The 22177-nt window shown below is 43.2% G+C and overlaps 1 protein-coding gene across 1 annotated transcript in view; it reads right to left on the minus strand.

The window, feature by feature from the left end:
- The window catches only part of SARDH (sarcosine dehydrogenase), a 2624838-nt gene that overhangs the window by 2442126 nt on the left and 160535 nt on the right, over nt 1–22177 (minus strand). The window contains exons 8-9 of the mRNA XM_044058055.1: nt 8105–8171; nt 5496–5549 (exon numbers count right to left, since the gene is read on the minus strand). Of these exons, the coding sequence (XP_043913990.1) occupies nt 5496–5549; nt 8105–8171 (121 nt within the window). The remainder of the gene's footprint in view (nt 1–5495; nt 5550–8104; nt 8172–22177) is intronic.

Here is a 22177-nt window from a genome sequence, read left to right on the forward strand (position 1 = left end):
GCATCTTTGGATGGTTATGCTAATTAGTAGGTGTTTGGGGTAAGATTGGTTAAGTGGGTGGGTCTATAGGTATAAATGTAATTGAGAGGGTGTGTGGGAATGGGGAAAGGAATTGTTAAGATGTAGTTTTTGAGAGAAAAGTTGGCTTAGAATGGAAACGTAGCTGGATATAGAGAGGGACAGTAAGAAAGCTTGAGTGACAGCCAGCATTAGAGAAGTAAGAAAAATAGGCCAGTAATTTAATAATGCTATGGTAGGTTTCAACAAAAGGCTTTTTATTATGGTTCTCCATGTAAGGTTAGAGAGAGCAGAATGGAGGGTGATATTGGGTTGAGACAGCCTGGGGAAGTGAGAGGTGATGTACATGAAGCCTTGCATCGGAGACCGAAGGACAGAGATCAATATTACTACAGCCTGCAATTGATAGGACCAGCTAGTTGGCACGTGCATTCACTATTTGTTCAGGCTTCCAAGAGAGATGGATATTCCCTGCAGTCAGCTTTGCCTTGGGATACCTTGGTATGACTACGAATGAAGGAGAGGTCAGATATCATCACCTGCCAGGTATAAAGTTTTGTCTTGTGATACTGCCATTTTTGTTTTACAAAAAGTAAAGAAAATTTCAGCTGAACTAAATTAAGAAAACCTCTGCCACCCCATCAGGTGGTGTTGCCATAAGAGTTTCTCCTGAAGCCACCCTCAAGATGACCACTTCTGTACAAACCCCAGGTAGTGCTGGCTAAGAATGCTGGGTTTCCTAATGGCGATTATCCATTTTGTCCTTCCAGACAAGGTTGGCTCTCTGGCTTTTCCAACATCTCAAAGACAGTCTGGAAGCTTAGTCCTGCTATCCCTGCAATGGTCTTTTTTTTGTCATTTTTCCTAGGTGGTTCTTGCTTTCACCTCTATGGTTATGGTAGACTACCAACCATAGCAGAGCAGTCTGGCAGGGGGAGGGGTGAATTATTCAGGTGACAAAATGAGTTGCTTGTATTCTAGCTATGAAGACATTCACTATGGTGCTAACCTGACCCCTTTTGTAGGGTGATGAGTGAATCTCGTCATTGCAGATCCTCAGTGCCTTCCACACATGGATGCACACTCACCTATGCCTGCTGTGAAGGCCATCACCCATCACAAACTTCTGTGCCTAATATCTGTCCCCAGTCAATATCTTTTGCATCCTAAATGCTAATCCAACGGGACTAGAATGATCTCTGGCTGGCTGCTTCTTACCCATCCCCTGGCTGGCCATGCACATCCTTTTCTGCCAGCTTTGTCATTTGAGCCAGTAATTCAATCTGTGGCTGTGTGGGCTACAGTCATGACTTTTACCATCTGCATGATCTATGCTGCTCATGGAGTGATTCTTGACACTCCATACCGCAGAGTAGGTTAGTGGGTGTTTTTACCTATCCTGAACTAACCTCTTTTACTTTCCATTGGAATATCCTTCATTTCTCATCTGAGATATCACTATATATCTTAAAAATATGGGGAAACCGTTAAAGAAACCCTTGAGGTTTAGCAGTTTGGTACCACTGTACTCTCGTAGTGTAGTCCATTTGTTACAGTGCTGTTTTAGCTGGCTTTGCTGTCTGTAAGAACTTTGAGAAACTGTTGAACCGTGTCTGCAACAAGCTGATGGTGAGAGTCCTCCAAAGATGCACATTTATGGGCAGTATGTTAATCCTTATTGCATTAACCTTTCTTGTAAAGAAATGTGACTGGCCTAGTGTTGCGTTTACTTTAAAGCCATGACGTTAAGCTCACTTAAAATTGTCGTCCTTTATTTCAGTCATATGGTACTAATAGATGGGCCCAAATACTGTATTCTCTTGCCTTCCTAAATCAAACACCGATGTAGTACTTGGAATTTTGTGAAGCCCAATTATGAGTTATTACTATTGCCTTGGCTTTTAGTGAGTCAGTAATTGGAGAAGGTTGAGTGATCTCAATAATACTGAATGCTGAAGTGGAAGCAGGTCACTTGCTTAACATGTCTTTCCAGTCGGCCTCCTTTCAATGCAAATCGGTTGCACTCTTCACTCTTATGATAAATGATTTGAAAAGTTTGTGACAAATTAGCAGAAAAATATCAGGGGACATTCTTACCTCATTTCTTATAACTTAAATAGCCTTTGACACTGGAGAAGAATGCTGTGGATTTTCCAGCAAGATGAAATATTATGGGGAGCCATTTGCCATAAAACCTTCAGTTAGGAGTAATGCCCTTAGCATGTTTAATTTTAATAGGTAGCATGAGTTAATGTTTAAAAAAAAATCTAATCTGGTGGAGTTGAAGCCAGTTCATGTTACTATTAAAAACCTAAGGCAAAGCTGTATCAAATCTCACCTCTATGTACCAGATGACCTCTTGTATTCTTGCGTATTGCACATTTGGTAAGGTAAAATGTCACACGGCTGCATTGAAAATTGCCTTGTTTGATATCCTTGGAGTAGGTGTTTGTTAGATGTAGGTTATTTTGCTTTGTCCACTTAAATATTAATATACACCAGTGGTGGTGTCTTAACCTCAGTGCATTAGCAGGTTGTCATAAAGGACTGTAAATCACTAATCTGTCTCCATATGGGTAACCGTGACTTCCACCAGGTTTCACTGTGATTCAACCTCCAGCAGCATTGTTGTGAGCAAAGATTAATGTATGCTGAGGGTGCCAGTGTCTGAACACTGGAACTGCAGCAATCGCACTTCAAATGCCATTAGTATAAACCGTCAGAAGAAACTTTTTTTCTTGTGGGTAGCTTTGCACCTTTACTTCCTAACTAATTATTCTTGCAACTAGGGTAGATCTAATCTTCTACTGAGTTATGGAGTTGTGCCCTTCACAATACTAGCATTCACACAGCTGTACCTTTCTCCTGATAAACATTTTTTTGAGAAATGAAAATATTGGGTGTTTTTATGTTTTTCCTTACTTCAGTATCTACCACTCTCTTTTTCCCTGTAGTATCTGGTATAGTATGACTGTGAGAAGTAGAAGATTTGTGCAGATTCAAAACTTGGTAATTAATTAGTTTTTACATTTCAAGGTTTGGTATTATGACTTGTATGCAAGAAATTCTTTGAATTCTGTGTAATTTTAGATTTTCTTTTGCACGTCTTCTTCCTTTTTCTCTCTCTTTTTATTGCTTAGTATTTATTTATTAAATGGCTTGTATTGTTAGCGGTTTGCTAACACTGGCCCCAACCATAAGGTCTTCTCAATACCCCATTTTCCTATTCTTTCCCACACAGTTCTCTGGCACTGTGGCATTGCATGTTGCCATTTGGGGCATACCTCTCAACTGTCTAGATTTCAGCAGAATGTCCAGATTTTTGCCTCATTTTTTTCTACTCTTAAAATTTGTGTTTTTCAGGCAAACTACAAATGACTGAATAATGGCATATATTTGAGTTTCAGACTTCATATCCTTCAGAAAAAATACAAGATAGCATAAAACCTGTTCTAAAAGCATTCTAAGTTTATGATAGCAATATTTAAAATCTGTCCCTATTTTTTGGTCTTTGTCCCCTAATTATTTAAGGTTTTGTCCAGATTTCTTGTTAGGACATTGACTCCCAGGTTTTGGGGGGTATCCCTTTTCCGTGGCAAGGATGTTATGTTTTCTTCAGGAAGTGCTGACTTAGAGTTCAATCTCCCCCACCCTACCACACTAGCAAGCAGATGCAATGTCATACCTGCTACAACCCATTTGTCCCGGTCCCCTTCAATAATACACATCACACCAAATTACATTTGACGACCTTTATTAAATTTCCATAACATGGCTTTGATCACCAACTTTATTAATCACAACTATTCATTATACAATTCTAAATACAGCATAACATCCTTGTAATGTTAATCTGGGCAGTGTACCTACTCACCCTGCCCCAGTAAGCAGTGTCCATACCTCTACTCACTTACTTTACTTATGAAGCAGCATCCCAACTCACTTCATACACCATTCATTGTAATGTTAATCAGGGCAGCGTACCAACTCACCCTGCCCAACAAGCAGGGTCCATACCTCTGCTCGCTTACTTTACTTATGAAGCAGTGTCCCAACTCACTTCATACATCTTCCACCAAATAGGCACCATCCTTACCTCAGCTTGCTTATCCATTCAGCAAGCTTCCTCCATCTACTCATTTCCTTTCCCCAGATCCTTGAAATGAATATCCAGACATCAGAGAGGGGAACAGAAGAGGGCAAGCCTATCCTTCGTCTCTGCCAACTAGCCTGACCAGTCTGTTCCCGCATCCCTTCTACCCAAAACTGTTCAATCCACTTCCCATAAAGGGAAAGGTCAAGCCAAACATCATTTGGTGTACCCATTATCTGTAAAGCACCTTAGAATCCCGTCATAAACCCCTTTGCCATGCCATCACTGAAACACACCCTTAGGAAACTAAATAAAGTAGGATTACTGTGACCCCGTTGCAACACCGGAACCTCAACACCAAAGGAACGCCAACCCTTTTGGCCCACTGCCTTCAAAGCTGAAATCATGGCTCAACCTGAATGTATTGTCAGCCTATAACCACAACAAAACCACAAACTATAAGACGGCACCCAGTCAAACAACTAGTAGCAAATCTCACACTCTAGACCCTCTTAACCGTAGCATATCACCTTAGCCCACCCACTACCCAGTTCTATATGTGCAACAACCCCCTTACTGTAGGGAACAGTTTAACTCCAACTTTAATGTCCTACCCTAGCTGGCAGAAAACCACCCCCCCCTGTCCTACAGCTGCCATATCCTGCAACCAAGCTTCCTTTAAACCTTCTAACTCCACTGTAAGAATACACCCAGTTTCTAAAACCACCCCAATACAGCCACCTACCTACCATGCTTCCTAAACCCTATCTACAAATTCACCCAATACCCAAGTGAAATGATCCTTGTGCTATTCTGTAAAACCTTAACCTGGTATGCAACATTAACACTACCTACTCAAGGGACAAATTTTATCACTCCCAAAGATGCCACACATTAGGAACAAACTCCAGCATCCTGTCCAACACCTCAATGGCCCTTATGGTTCAATAACTGGATGAGTGAATACAAGCACCCCAAGGTTCCAAGAAAGCAAGGATTGAACTTCACTCGCTTGCAAGAGCCATAGGGCTGTAGTCTAATATGTTCCTGTGCTACTATGAATGTCATGACTCTAATCATCCCCACACTCCCCATAAACTGTACCCGACAGAACCTTGGCTCCCCATATCTACCTCTTCCTTACTCCCTATACCAATGCAATAATCATCTCCCACTAATTTAAACAGAGCTCTAACATGCATTACTAAGGTGATTACTCAGACCCTCCAGTAACAAGAACATCCATCCTACTAAAACGTCACCTTTGAATCCACCGCATGATGCTTTCTGCACTTTAGCAATTTCCGTCAGTAACTGTTGCCCACGTGTGCTCCCCATGTGTAACCTTCTTGCTCACCACCGCTTCCATCATCTGTGAATTCACTGTGCATCGCCACAACTGGTACTCGGCATGCTGGTACCTGCACCTTTGAAGCCACTTCCTTCCAGTCACTGACTGATGTCCACTCTGTTCCCCACCTGCAAAAGAAAAGAAAATTGTAAGTTCTGAGCACACACCTCCACAAGCTCCTGAAGTAAACCTTAAGTGCCACTGGGGCACCCTGTTCAACTGTGGAAAGGACCAATGAGCTGCAATGTAAGGGAAATTTCCTTAACCTCGCTCACTTCCAATGGTTTCCTACCTGACGAACCTGTTTTTTTTTTTTCTTTTTTTTTTTTTAATACCCATCTCACTTAAGGCCCCACCCCCATCATTCTGACCTGAATACCTACCTGCTAAACGGGGCACCATTGCAAATAGGCACAACATGACTACATACCTCTCAACCTCCCAGACCAGAAAATCTGACCACGATATAACCATGAGGTCAGTATGAGGTCAAACTTTAAATATGCGCTTACCGACTTAGAAAGTTAACTGTGTAACCAGTTAAGGATTAGTATATCTGTTAAAACCCCACATTTATCTGCAGTTTGTCATATCCTGACTTTACGGACCCACTAAACAAACGGTTCAGTGTGTAATACAATCAGATGTGCACAAGCACCCTACTTAAATATGCATAAAAGTCAACAAATACTTAACTTAATATACTATATAGAAGCTGCTGAAATGGTAGTGCTACCTAAAACCTATGTGCAACAGCATTAAACTAGAATCTATGAACCCAGTAATGACATCAAAATTAGCAAGAAGACTACTGCTTTATATAAATATTCCATTAACTGAAATAATTTCTTAAAGTTCAGGTTTGGTGTTTGGTATTGTACAGTCCTCTATCCTGACCTTAATCCTTACCATATGCCAGCAAAACACATTTCTATGAGGAACAGACCTGAATTATGAAACCAGTCTGCCCTTCCTGTGAAACTCGATATCTGTGCAAGGTATGAGAACCAAGAGAAGATACGAAGCCTGACTGTGCATGCGCAGCCATTAACCGCTGACTCTTAAGCCTGTGAACAAACAGCCAACACACAAGGCTGTATAAATGTCATCAAGAGCCAGAACATCCACCCACAACTCGGCCCGATGGACTGAATCTGTCCCACAGGCAAGAAACCATGACTGCAGCCATGCCCCCACAACAAACGACATACCCTCCACCTCTGCAAAAGCGACGCTGAATCCCAGCCCACATATAGCCTGTGCAAAAATCCCCACAGCTCAGCAACAAACCCCAAACTCCACAGCACAAGAAATCCAGACAAAGCCCCAATAACAATTGGACGACACAGTGGCATGCATTCCACTCAATAATCCATGGAATAGGAGACGCATCCTCAAACTGTGATGCAGTGACAGCATCAGTCTCTTTCCATTTAGGGAGCAAAACACCTCAGGGATGGCTACTCCGCCATTCAACACCTTGCTTGTGTCTACCTCCAAAATGCAAGTGCCATGGGAGTCTGGATCTTGTTTGAGAAGACCAGAAGTATGTCAAATGTTCCCCTCATTACACAAAACTCTCCTGAATAAGAGGCATCACTCATCAGCTGGAAAACTGTGCACAAACTGACTCCTCTCCTTTCACAAACCAGCCAATGAACCCTCTGCACATGGTACAAGCAGTGAAATCAACAAACAAAGGAAATGCTGAATCCCCTATCCATGAATCCCTTTTTCAAACCAACAATCAACAAATTTTTCCCCATCAACTTTTTATTATTTGCAAATAACACAACATAAAGTCTGTAACAAACTAGTCAGCATGGTTTGATATAAACATCCAAATCAGACATTCAGTGGATCAAAACAGTACACTGTTTCCTTAGGTCAATATTCAATCAATTTCCACTCCAGTTACATGTTGTCAGCCATGATTTCAGTTTGAACCAATATATTTTCCGCAGAGTTAGACCTCATTGCCACGATGCTCCTTTCATCATGACATTCAACAGTAGTTAATCTTTCTTACTACCGTCCAGACTTCTCACAAAAGAGGACACCGCAATGTCCTGATCACCCCCCTCCCCAATTCAAGCAACAGAACCAACCCTACCGAACTCACGGCACTTACTCCTAAACTCTGACTAGCAGCCCTTCACAGAATGACACCAAGGTGGAGAACTCCAAATTGCGACCGGACCAAAACATCCCCCAAATCTGACACTTGTGTGGAATCCTGCACCATTGATAGATAACTAGAATCACAGTGACAGCAGACATGTATACGCAAGAGTAATACTGCTCTGGTAGCCCATGAAAACACCACAAACCATCGCCTGCACATCTGGCGAGCATAGCCTCACCACCAGAAGACACGAGACACTGGCAATGCCCTTCCAAGCTCAAGCCCCTCACTGACTGATGAAACATCTTTGCCACTTGCTGCCTCATCACCTAGCTGCACATCACTTTCGGACCCTCCATCCCTCAGTCCGAGGGATACACATCTCAGTAACCACCAACACACTACCGGTAAGACTGAGTGACACGCAGACCCAAACCAGGCTTGTGCCTCACCAGGCCAGGACCAGCCTGCCTGCCTAACAGAGATCAACAGCACCCAATGAACGAGCAACTGCCACCTATCCCTCTCATGCAACTCACAACTAATGGCGAACCCACCTCCCCGAGTGCCGTTGACATGTGCCTCTCTTAAACCACCCCCCACTCAAATCAGCACTACTAACCCTCCACCAGAGCCTCGCAATGATCCACAGACTATTTATTTATTATTCTGTGACCATGCTCCTACTCGCGGAGCCCTCCCTCAACATGTAAAAGCCTGATAACTCTCCTCTCCACAGCTTAATGCCATCACCGAAGACAAAATGAATACAATTTATGAACCGGACTACCAGAATCAACCTACGCACCAGAAACATTGACCTCCAGAGTAAAACTTATCCAAAAAAAAAAAAAAAGGGGAAAACTAAGTAATAACTAATAAACTCCAACATAGTAATAACTAATGAACTCCAACTACTCATGCCACCAATTAGCACCCAGACGCCTACGTTGACTCTTATGTTTACCTATAGGTCGTCATGGGCATCCCTGCTGTAGCAAGTTCACTCCAAATGTGATTGCTTGATCCAACTACACTAGCCTAAACCTCTTAAGCCCCTCCCCATCATTCTCATTTCCTCTCAACTATCCCTGCCTCCACTTAACCCTTTCACCTCCCCAACCCACTTAACGCCCCCTAATATTAACTCAATCCCCCCATGAAGATGTCCCGGGACAACTTAGTTTGTTGCCAAACTTCATTAAGTATGTGGCTGTTCATGGTATTTCACATGCATTGTGACGTTAAGACCAAACAGACCGCTGATAGGCATTTTATGACCTACATTATTTATGACCCACAGGCCACTGTATTATCCTTTTCGAATGGGTACAATAACCAGAAGTACTTGGAGGTAAAGGGTTGTTTCTTCATTCCCTTCCCAGGAAGATTAACAGTTTTCAATCGCAAGTCCTTTTCATCTTTGACATGCACCACGTAATGCACAACAGAGTATGGCTTGACCCCTCACCAAATGACGGCCCATAAATTTTTCTTGACTCTTAATAATTACCCTACTAGCAGTGATCATTGTAAGAACTGCTGTATGAATAATTGCCACCTTTGAGGAGAAACGGTCATTACTTCCAGATTTTGAAATTTACCTAAGGCATTGAAAAAAACAGAATTTACCTATGGCTGGAGCAGCTTATCTAAGAGGGCGAAGCCCAAGTGGGTGAAATTTACAAGGTATGTTTAAATCCTTTTTCACAGATACTATACTTGGGCAGGGATTATTAATATTAGGCACACTGAAATTTTGTTTCTAAACTATTTCCCATACTTTTATTAAATAGCCTCACTGAGTAATTAACACACAGTTCTGTATGAGCTCTGTCACAGTTAAAGGATAAATCTGTAGTTCATTGCCACTAATGTGGCATTAACTACAGATGCAGTTTCTTTTAAATGGTGAATAAAAGGTCTTTATTGCTGCAAAACAACATACTTTGACAATGTTTTTGATTGCTAGTGTGTCATTTCTCAGAATTGCAGTTTGTTTTAATGGCAGTAGGTTTAATGGTATAACCTGTTTACTTGGTGGCAGTTGTAGTTTACCACCTCTAAAAGGGCTCCATTTAACAAATCAAGAAGTACCATTTCAGGGCTATATCTAGAGGATGTATATATAATAGGATTTTAGCCAAATGCTTGAAAAGGAATCCTCTTTTTCTCGAATAAACTGCAGTAATGAAATTTGATGCAGTGCTGAACTGTTTCTTTCTATTTTCATAGACAAGAGATTGTAATGGGTGTTATCTACAGATGTTGTAATAATGCAGTTCAACCACCAGATGGAACCTTTTCATAATTTTTTTTTTTAACTAGTACTGTTATTTCTTTTGTCTGATGAAGTTTTAGTCTATTTTTAGTGGCTATGGCCTAAGTAATTCAGAAGACTGGAGAATAATGCATGGGTGAATGCAGTCAGAAGACTGCATAATAGAGTTCTGTTGGGACACTAAGTGAGACTGTATGCTAGAGTTACTTTAAACCTGTATTGTTTCTGGAAAGGGTTGCCCATGTCCTGCTGAGTAAGATAGGAATATTTTTGTTTTTCCCCCGTTTGGTAATAGCAGTGCTTTGCATTTCATTATAGGTTCATAGGTTCATACTAGGCTATCTGCCCTAGGGCATTTATAAGCCTAGCCAGAGTGTTTGGCTTTCGCCACCCATTTTAAATTAATTTTGCTATGCCCTTTTTCAAGGTTAGTATACTGTGCCTCTGTCTAACAGTGACACAGAAGTGATACCCGGGGTAAACCTACGATCTCCCATCCACTCATCAAGATTCCTCTTGAAGAGAGTCAATGAGGGACTCTGCCTAACCTGGACTGGAATTTTATTCCAGAGTGAAGGGAGCCTCTGGGTTATGAATCTGTCCCTCCAGCATGTCCTATTTATTTCAGTGCTGAGGTTCAAGTCTCGAGCGAGCTCGATGGGATTTGGATTTTCTGAGGTGCAGCATGTCCATTAATTCCGGGTTGGACATGGCTTTATACGTTGGGCACAGATCGCCTCTGAGCAGGCGGTATGCCACTGAGTAGAGCTGGAGTTTCTTTAACCGGGCAGCATATGGCATCTGTTTGAGTCCTTTGATCCTCTTGGTGATGTACTTTTGGGGTCTTTCCAGTTGCTGCAGGTGTCTGGTAAGGTACATCCCAAAAGGGGCATTGTACTCATTTATGGGCCTGATGAGGGATGAGTTAGAGGCATGATGACCTCCCCTGATCTAGATGTGAATCCCTTCATGATTAGGTGGACTATATAAAATGTTTTTCTAACCTCTTTGGCCACGTGGTTGTCAAATGAGAGATTGCTATCAACTTGGGTCCCCAGGTCCCTAATTACTTCTTCTGTACTTAATGGATTACCACCTATGTGGTAATTTGTGGGCACTTTGTTTTTGCCAAAGGGGATGACTATACACTTTTTGGCGTTTAGCTTGAGGCCATGGCTCTGGCACCAGTTGTCTGTTTCTATGAGGCCCTTTTGGAGGATGCTTGTGTTGGCTGTAGAGTCGATTATGGCGCCCAGTTTGCAGTCATCTGCGAACTTGGTCAGCCACAGTCCTTCTGTGTTGGCCTGTACCTCCGAGAAATATATACCGCACAAGAGAGGTCCCAGGACTGAGCCTTGTGGGACGCCAGTTGTAACTGGTTTGGAGTCTGACATGGCTCCAGCAATTCTAACCATGTGGGTTCTGTCCTTGAGCCAGTTTGCAACCCATCTAGTGACATAGGGGTTTATATTTAATCTGGTGAGCTTATCCATAATGCCCGAGTGGGGTATTGTATCGAAGGCTTTTGCGAGGTCCAGGTAGGCTGTGTGTGAACCACCTTCCCCTCGTCAATGGCGTTGGTGATTGTTTCAAAGAAATCAACCAGGTATAAGAGGCAGGATCTGCCCTTAACAAAGCCGAACTGGGTAGAATCAAGTGCCTGTAGGTTCCCAATATCTTTGAGGTCCATGATGATCCTTTCCATAGCTTTGCAGACCAAGCTAGTCAGGCTTATGGGGCGATAGTTTCCAGGATCCATTGAGGCACCACCTTTGTGGAGAGGGACCACTGTTGCTGTACGCCACTCTTTGGGTACATATCCTGTAGTAAGGCTGAGATTGAACAGTAGTTTTATGTTTGGGTTTAGCTCTTCTTGGAGTTCATGTAGGACGCAGCCCGGGACACCGTCTGGTCCCATTGATGCTGTGTTTTTTGCTTTGGAGAAGGGCGGCTCTTACCTGAGCATCTGAGATGTCAGGGGGGCAGCACTCTGCTGGGATAGATATTTGCCCTTTTGGTGGGGAGGGGGGGGGAGTTTGCGCTGAACCTGTCAGCTAGGATGTTGCCAATGTCTGTGGGTTTGGTGTATTTTTTTTGTCATTTTGGACTAATTCTGAGCATAATTGGGAATTCCCACCCAGGTTCCTAACATAACTAAAGAAAGCCTTGTGATTATCCTTAGTGTCTTGTGCAATTTTTCTCTCTAAGCTGGCCTTAGACGATTTCATGAGTGCCCGTAGTTTTTTGCTAATACTGATCAGAGATCCCTTACCTTTTTGGGATTTTGCTCTATCATGTAGTAGCTTCCTCCTTCTATTGTATAGTTTGTTTATGGCTGGGGTCCACCAGACAGGACGTCTGCTTTTGGAGGATTGGGTATTGGTTTTATTTGGGATTGCATGATCCACGCATTCCTGAAGGTGTTCATAGAATGCGTTTATAGAGGATTCTGCGGTCTGGGCGGTATTTTCCACAAGCCCTGGGGCTTTGAAGGATTCCACCTCAGTTTTGAGGAGTGTGAAATTTGCTTTAGAGAAGTTTTTCACTGTGGTTTTCTGGGCAGGGGGTGGGGTCCGGATGTGAATATCCAGTGAGATTAGTTTATGGTCTGATCTTACCAGTGAGGGATACACTTCTGGTCTGGAGCGTAGAGTCCCCATGTTGGTGATGATCAGGTCCAGTATGTTTTCTCCTCTTGTGGGAGTGGTAACAAGTTGTTCCATAGAATTTGAGTTTATAAATTCTAGGAACCTTTGGGCTAGGGTGTTGGAGCTAGAGTAATGCTCCCAGTCTGTTTGGGTCGTTGAAGTCGCCCAATATAATGGTGTTTGGAGAGGCCTTCATATTTTCCAGTGTTCTCAGGAAGGCCGAGTGGGATTCCTGGGTTTGGGAGGGTGGTCTGTAGCAGTCTATAAACTGGAAGGCAGTTTTACCCACTGTTAGTTGCACATGAATAATCTCTGATGCTTTGTGCTGTGCCACCAACCTGGAGGTGTGGGTATCTTTGACGAATATTGATACTCCCCCTCCTTTTGTGGTTCGGTCCAAGTTTTGGGGCCGAAAAGCATGGTATGAGGTATAACCTGGTAGTTCTGGGGTGCTCTCGGGAGCCTTGAACCAGGTTTCTGTTAGTACACAGATATCTTTGTTCAACATGCTAAGCAGAGTTTCAAGTGTGTGCATCTTGAGGTTTAGACTTCTGGTGTTGTGTAGCATTACTCTTAGATGTTCATCGTGTTACCCTGCTGCAGTCATCACACTTGGGTTATCCTATCGTCAGGCGGTCCCACAGTCGGCCGGAATTCCAAAGTCTTGGTCCGGCGTCAGTTGCTGTCGCTTCTTCCCTGACGTCAGTGTGCCAGGGGTATATATAATGCATCCAATGCCATTTTCTCCAGTCTTTCTTGATGTGCGGTGCCCGAAGCAGAAGCAGTTCGCAAGTGCCGGTCAGCCGACTCCTGAGATTTTCGAAGTCGAATTTCAGATCCGATGTCTTCAATAAAGCTAAGTTACCCCATTGGGGAAACTTTTCTTGCCTCAGACCGATGTCAGAAAAAGTTAACAATTGTATTTCTTGTGGGAAGCAAATACCTCATAAGGATTTTCATTCTTACTGCATACCTTGCCTAGGCCCAGACAACAACGTCACTGGTTGTTGTTTTTGTGCTAGGTTTAATGAGCGTACTATAAAAAGACGCTTTCATTTCGCACGACACTACTTCGGTAGAAAATTTAACTACACAATGCCGTCGGAGCAACAGACTACCGGATTGCACAAAGAACGCAAGGATAAGGACTGGCAGCCTAGACCCAAGCCAGACTCCGAGGCCTCGGCTGGTCCAGTCTCCGGTTCACAGGTCTTCAGTGAGGCTCTGAGGCAGCCTCTGACTACCGCAGATTTGGAACCAGAGACCGCTTCGGAGCCTTTGGCGGAGAGTGCTATGCCGACAGAGCCATTTTGCTTAGCCCCTACCGACGACACTGCAGAAAGATGTCGGTGCTGCAGAAACACCTTCGGTTTCTGAAGGCATCTTCAGACCGACTACGCTCACCATAAAAACGTATCCTAAACTTAAGACTCCTATTAAACCTAAAAAGACTGCACTTCAGTCTCCAGTTCAAGGCCCCATGCCTAAGAAACAGATGCTTAAAATGGCAGAAGATTTGATCTCTCTAATCAGGGGTTCCCAACCCCCACCCGACAAAAGGCCTGACAAGAGGAAGATTATGCCTCCTCTGATAAAGTGTCTATTTCCTCAGGCTCCTCTGAGGACCAAGATTACTCCTTCTGCCCTTATGAAGATTCTGATGCTGAGGATTCTATTCCCTGAGCTTCTCCTCCTGAAGACTACTCCTTTGGGGAAACTTTACACACTATGAGGGAACATTTTCACTGGGAAGGTCAGGACTACTCTGACTCCAAGAAAAGGCTCGGAGAGTTTATTTTGCTCCCCCAGCACAGACCACTTGCTATTCCCCCAGTTTTAGACATTGTGGATGATGTTTACTTAGAATCTAGTTTGAACCCAGATTCTCTGCCTCCTGCTCCAGCCAAACCTGACAGATACTATAGAGTGCCTGATTCCCACAAATTCCTTTATAAAAGCCCTGTTGCTGATCCAGAGACAATCTCCCAGGGTCCCAAAGGGGCTAAGGCTTCTATGGCAAAAAATCCTGTACCCTCGGAAAGGGACTCCAGAGCACTAGACAGGTGGGGGAAAAAGGTTTACACCTCAGCCACTCTAGCTATGAGAGCAGTAAATTTCCAATTTCACATGCTAAAATATCAGCGGTTTTCTAATGTCTCAGTTAAAACAAAAAATGAGCACACTCCCTCAACAGTCTGAATTGAAAGAAATGCAGGATCTGTTGCATGCAACTGAACAGGTGGGCAAACATACTTTTACAATGTGGGTTTGATTCTTTGGAGGCTTCCTGCAGAGCAGCTGTCATTGGGTCTGATATACATAGGCATGCTTGGTTAAAGGAACAAACTCTGCCTGATCATGTTAAAGCAAGCTTCTAGATGCTCCCTTACAGCAGGATGTTCTATTTGGAGTTAAAGCAGAAGAAGTCTTAAAGAAAATGGAGGATAAGGCAAAATCTATGCAGACAGTCAAAGATTTTCTACAGGTACAGCCCCCTCGCTTCAGCAGAAATTGGCCAACAAAAAATTGATCCTTTCCAGCTACTGACAGACCACAGAGGGGTAAATACAGACGTCCAAGAGGCAGAGGACAACCACAAGCCCAATACAAACCTCAACAATGGGACACTGCAACACAGAAGGGAGGAGAAGACAGGTCCCAAACTACCAGAAGGCAAACTCAATGACTTGCACCTCATCTGGCCAAGCAACACTCTCTTGGCAGCCCCCTTGGGAGGAAAACTCGCACTTTTTTCAGACAACTGGCACATTGTCGCAAAGGACAAATGGGTCCTAGACATAATTTCACGAGGATACAGATTCCATTTCCACACCTTGCCAATGAAAAGAGGAATCCCAAACCTTCCACAAAATCAATGGGCAGAGACACAAAAACAAATTACAGCTCTCATGGACATGAGAGCCATTCAGCTGGTACCTACACGAGAGCAAGGCCAAGGATTTTACTCAAGACTCTTTCTAGTCCCCAGAAAGGACAATGCCTGGAGACAAATTCTGGACCTTTCAATTCTAAACACCTTCTTACAAGTACCCAAATTCAAGATGCTAACACTACAGCAGCAGCTTCCCATGTTGGGCAAGAAAGCATGGCTAGTAACGCTGGACCTCAAGGAGGCATACCTGCATGTCCCTATCAGACAAAGTTGCAGAATATACCTCCATTTCATTGCAGGTTCAACTCATTACCAATTGTCTGCACTGCCGTTTGGCTTATCTACTGCACCCAGGGTCTTCACAAAATGCCTGGCACCAGTAATTGCATACTGCAGAAAAAGAGGAATTCAAATATACCCATACCTGGACGACTGCCTCATCCAAGCAGAAAGCAAGGACTTTCTCTTACAGCATCTGGCTTTTGTAACACATCTTCTAAGTTGCCTGGGGTACACAGTAAATGAAAAGAAATCAAAACTAGTACCCTCACAAAATATGACATTCCTGGGTGCCAGCTTGAATACAACGGCCCAGAAGGCTTATCTGACGCCAGACAAACTACAACTGACTCAATATTTCAAAACAATGGCAACAAAGACCCAACTCCCTACAAGAAAAATTCTGCAGGCTTTGGGCTTCATATCATCTTGCATAATACTAATACCATTTGCAAAGCTGCATATGAGGAAATTACAGTGGTACCTAAAAAGCGTATGGTCTCAACACAACCACAGCTTGGACACAATGATATCTCTCATTCCCTGCCTACAACAGGAGTTTCTATGGTGGTCACAGGCATGTCACCTCAACAAGGGTCAGCCTTTCACCTTGCCCCCAGCCAGGCAAACCTTGACAACAGATGCATCGGACTACGCCTGGGGGGCACACATGGCAGGACAGTGCGTTCAAGGTGTATGGACTGCAGATCAAAGGAATCTGCGCATCAATCAAAAAGAGATGCTAGCTGTACAGAATGCTCTGACAGCCTTCAAGAACCTATTACATCCAGGACAACTTACAATAAGGACGGACAACACCACAGTAATGTGGTACATAAACAAACAAGGGGGCACACACTCCTACCCTCTCTGCAGGCAAGCAATGACCTTGTGGAACACAGCACTAGCTTACCAAGTTCAGTTACAAGCTCAATTCCTGCCAGGAAAAAAGAACACATTGGCAGACGACCTCAGCAGAAACATGAGTGGAAACTGGATCCATAAATATTTGCAATGATAACTCGAAAATGGGGCCTTCCAGACATAGACCTGTGTGCCAGCCCCCAAAACTATCAGCTAACAAAATTTTGTACAAGGACACTTCACCATCAAGCTTGGAAAGTGGACGCACTCTCATTCAGTTGGAAAAACCTAACAGTATATGCCTTCCCTCCATTGCCTCTCCTCACAAAGGTGCTTCTGAAAGTCAGAAAGGAGAGAACCACGACTGATACTCATAGCCCCAGACTGGCCACACCAGCACTGGTACCCACTATTAAGGAATATGGCCCAGGGCCCACCTTGGATTTTACCACAAATTGCCCATTTGCTCACACAGCAAAACAATCAGATTCTACACAGCCAGCTTAAAACCTTAAATCTGGCTGCATGGCAAATCACCTAAGCATCCAGCCAGCTCCTCTTTCCCAAGCAGTTATGGATGTTATCCTGGAAGCTAGGAGGCCCAGCACCAGAAAGGCCTACTCGGACAAATGGAAAAGGTTTTGTGCATGGAACAAAGCTAAAGGCCAAAACACACTTCAGCCTCACATGCCTCAGATTCTACAGTATTTAACTGAGATGTTGCACAAAGGACTTTCTTTTTCTTCCATTAAAATCCATGCATCAGCTATTTCAGCCCACTACAACATGGGTCCACCTTTATTTTCACATCCACTTCTAAGGCAGTACCTCAGAGGGGAAAAAAACATTAGGCCCCTCAGGAGAGCACCTACGCCAACATGGGACCTCAATTTTGTTCTGGAAAAACTTACGCTATCTCCCTTTGAACCAGCTTTCTCTGAAGATCTACAGTTTCTATCATGGAAGACTGCCCTGCTGCTAGCAATAACTTCAGCTAGAAGAGTCTCAGAGCTGCAGGCACTAATGGCAGTGGAACCTTTCCTCATTTTCCATCAAGGCAGAGTTTCTCTACGAACTAATCCTTCCTTCATGCCTAAGGTGGTTTCCAGTGTGACTTTAAATCAAACCATCCACTTACCCACCTTCTTCCCAAATCCACAGAACAAAGGAGTAAGACTCCTGCATTCCTTGGACTTTCACAGGCAACTTTGTTACTACTTGGATAAAACTAAGGTTTTCAGAAAATCTGACCAGCTGTATCCTATGCTATAGCTTCACAAGGGAAGGCTATATCAAAACAAACCATTTCCAAGTGGATAGGACATTGCATTCGTTTTTGCTATACCCATCATGGAAAACCAGTTCCTGCTACCATTAGGCCCCACTCTACCAGGGCAACAGCTACATCTACAGCCTTCCTCAGGGGGGTTCCAACCAAGGAGATTTTGGAAGCTGCAACTTGGAGTTCAGTACACACCTTTATCAAACACTATCACTTACCATTTTACTCTAAGACTAGAGCTGACTTCGCCACTGCAGTTCTGCAGGGCCTTCTAGCCTCCTCTAACCCTCTGACTCCTCCACCCATCCTTAGCTTTGGGATTCTACCCAAGTGTGATGACTGCAGCGGGGTAACATGATGAACATAGTACAGTTTTGTACCTACCATAAATGTAGATGTTAGAGTGTGCACCCTGCTGCAGTCCAGGTTACCCTCCCTCCATCCACTCTGATCTAACTGGCTAAATCTCTACAATACCTTCCTGATGTATTTGCTTATAGCTGGAGGGATTTTGTGTTTGTGCTAAAATTTCTTAAATTGGTACTAATTACTGTCCACCTTTTTGGGGGCACCTGACATCTGGGGCAAGAAAAACTGAAGAAAATGGCGTCGGATGCATTATATATACCCCTGGTGCACTGACGTCAGGGAAGAAGCGACAGCAACCGACGCCGGACCAAGACTTTGGAATTCTGGCTGACTGCGGGACCGCCTGATGACAGGATAACCCAAGTGTGATGACTGCAACAGGGTGTACACTCTAACATCTACATTTATGGTAGGTACAAAACTGTACTTTTCTTATCCCTTGTGATACTTATGGAGGTGGGTTTGTCTTTTGAGCCTTGCCTAAAAAATGCACTATGGGGGTAGCAAGAGCCTTTGCCAATATCCGAAAGCCCAGGGGTGACAGGTGCAAGCTGTCCCTAGTGAAGCATCGTGGCTTGTCGAGCATGTCATCCCAGGCTAACAGGCATTGGATCCCCTTTGAATGACACCAATACTTAAGCCAATTGTTGAAATTGATCATCTTGTCTTCATATTGTGGCATCATTCTTGGTGAGGGTAAAATGGTACTCAAGGTCAGGGTCATACCGGCCTGGACTACATGCTCAGAGAGCTCCTCTGTCTCTTCATGTAGTCCAGGGAGGTACGTCTCAGGTCATTCACACCAGCATGGACAATGACAGAGTCATATTTGTACTTGCCTTGGCGTGACCAGAGTGCTTGTGTTATATGGCAGATCCTAGCGCCCGACAGGCAGCTCACCGTGACCTTCTCCTTGTTCAGCCTGGTGAGTGGGACGTCAGTGTGCCTGATGATAGTCACCTATTACAAGTGTATCAGGTGTGTTGTTTAGCCTTAAGGGCTGTGACTGTTTAGCACACTGGCTTTGTGAGCTATGTGTTGCACGTGGTGTGTTTTGGGGTAGCGGTTGCTTGGGTGTCTGCTTTGGAGGTCTCTGCTGCTTAAGCAGATTTTTATTTAGAGCCTCCGAGTATGTTTTTGTGTGTTTGTGTTTGGTTTTCTGTTGTGGTAGGTCTATGTGAGACTGGAATTGTAGTGAGTGTGGTTTCTTTCTCCTCCTGACTGGTTACGCCAGTACTGAGTTGAGAGAGCTTAGCCTCCAGTTTGGCTATATGGTTGCATCTCTCACATGTGTTGGAATTTGTTGGGAGGAAAAGAGGGTTGTCTGTGTACATGAGGCAGTTGTAACATTGCCTCAAGATTCCCAGATTCACCAGCTGGACCGGAGAGGAGATTGACAACTGACCTTTGGACATGCTAGAATAGTATTGGGAATTCCTTTATAATTGAAAAAAAGGGCCAATGGGGAACAAGGTACTCGAGGGGAGTTTGTGAGGGTGTAGTGCGTTTAATTTTTTAGTGCTGACTTAGTGAGCAAGTGCCAGGTAACTTAAATGCAATGTGTTACAGGTAACTTAAATGCAAAAATGACAAACAGTAACTTTCTTTCAAGTGAAACAAGGAAATAAGTACAGTACGCAATGCAGATATCACTAGGGATCCACAGAAGCGCTGAAAAGCCGTGTTTTAGGTGGAATTAGCGTTTCAGGGAAATAACAAGCAAACAAACAACAAGCATGCAAACAAAGCTAGATTCAGCAGGCCTGGATCTAGTCTATGCTACAGCAAACAAGGTGTACCAATTTCAGAAAGAAACAGTTGTTGAATAATTTAAGTGTAAGCTAGGGTTTAAAAACATCTAAGCTGATGTCATTATATTTGTGTACATTTTTGAAAATAAACTACCTTTATATATAATTACTCTCAACCTTCCTTCATCAAAATGTAGAACACTATCTCTCATAACGTTGAATATATGGGGAAGATGTGAAGCATTTACTAAAATCTTACTAACTCCTTCAAGTAGGAAGCTCTTGGAATGATTGATAAAAATGCACTGTTTACTAAAAGAATAGTTCTTGTAATTATTATAAGAATGTTCTATTTTTTATGGGTATCTGTTAAAATAATTGCAACACTGAATGTATAATGGACCCCTTCATTGTGAATTTGAGTAACACTATTTAAGACCCAAATCAGGAGCATTCCTTGTAATGAGGTACACTTGAGAGAGATGCTACATACATAGCTTTTTTTTTTTTTTTTTTTTTTTTTTTTTGTAGTAGTAATAGATGAATATTAGCATGTGTTTGTGCAGTTACATGCAGGTAGGCATGGTGACAAGCTGGGAAGATGGTACAGAGAAAACTGTCCAGTGATCACATACTTAGCAGAGGTTTATGATGTGGTTACTTCATGGAATGTGCTAGATAGTAGCAGCAAGCCTGAATCAGAGCCAAAACTGTCAGAACATATTTCTATCTTTAAAGAGGGAAGCAAGGGAGAATCTCAGGGAAATTTTAGATTGGGACAACTATCTGATCTCACCTTACAGGACATGACGGTGGTAACTCTGGGGACGTTTGACTCTCTGACAGAAAGGGGTCTCTATACTGAGACAAACAGTGACTGAATTTCTGAAGGAAGGCTAGCGGGGAAAGTAATATTGCATCTGGTAGTCCCAAGAGCTTACTGATGGGCAGTTATGGCTGTAGCCCATGATATTTATTTTTCGGGACATATGGTCATGAAACACAAAAGGAAAATTATGCAAAATTGTATAATGACCAAGCATTGCAAATGATGCAAGAGGGTACTACAAGATGTTTGAGCAGTGCCAAAATGTTAGGATCCCAGGGTACAAAGCACAGGCTGCTTTGATGCCTTTTTATTCTAGCATCTCTGTCACCACCACCTTAGAATAAAACATCTCCAAAAAATTCACTTTTATACAAACTGACCACCAATTACATTCAATCAAACCATTTAACTCTCTCCATTCTTAAAGCAAACACTTTCAATTTAATTCATTTAATTCCTTAGTGACTAAAGTTTTTTGTATTTATCTTCATTTCCCCAGACACAATTAATTTGTTCTACTGCCTGGTTGCTTTAAGTGCCACAGATACCTGCATTTTTATTTTCTTTTACATATTTGGACTATAGTTGCTGCATTTGTTTGGAGTATGGAGGTTCGGTCATGGTTTGCTTTGATGCCGCCTTTGTCTGTTATCAAGTAATGGTTTCAGCGGGTAGCCATGGACACTGTAGGGCCTCTTGGCCTCAAGCAACTTGAAAAAAAGAGGTAGAGCTCTGTGGCTTTGTTGGATTATGCTACCAGGTACCCTGCATGGGTGGTTTTCCTTCTCTATTGAAGGAAAAAAGGTGGCAAATAATTAGAAATTTTCAGCAGAATGCATTTTCTCTGTGAGTACCAATATGCAGAGGGGCTAGATGCATAACTGATGTGAACTTTGTGGAATCAGTATGGAGTAAACTTAAAAATTGCCATCCATAAAGGTTCACTTTAGAAGTTTGTGTCTACTTTTAAGACAATGCTGTGCATATCTGTGGACCAGTTTTAGAGGAAGACAACCGTCCCATTCCCACATTTCCTGTCTCCATGCAGAGAGGTGCCCAAAGAGCCATTTTTTTTTTTGGCCATTTGACTAGGGAATGTGTGTGTGTGTGTGGGGGGGGGGGGTAGACATAATTAATGAGTAAAAGGATGAAAACCATTTGCACAACATGTTTGATTGGAATAAGTCCTGAGTTTCGGGACTAATGTCATGAGGGTGGCACAGCAGCACTGTGCCCAATCACAATATCAACAGAAGGTCTGGTAGAACAGGAACATTGCAGCCAAAGATCTGGTAGAGCAGGAACATTGCAGCCAAAGATTTTGCAATCAAACAAAAGGCAGTGGTGCTAATTCCTGTTGAACAGAATAAGCCACAAGCATCATGTTAGGGTCA

This window comes from Protopterus annectens, chromosome 16.part0 (genome assembly GCF_019279795.1).
Source record: "Protopterus annectens isolate FY-2018-M chromosome 16.part0, PAN1.0, whole genome shotgun sequence".
In the NCBI taxonomy this organism is placed as follows: Eukaryota; Metazoa; Chordata; order Ceratodontiformes; family Protopteridae; genus Protopterus; species Protopterus annectens.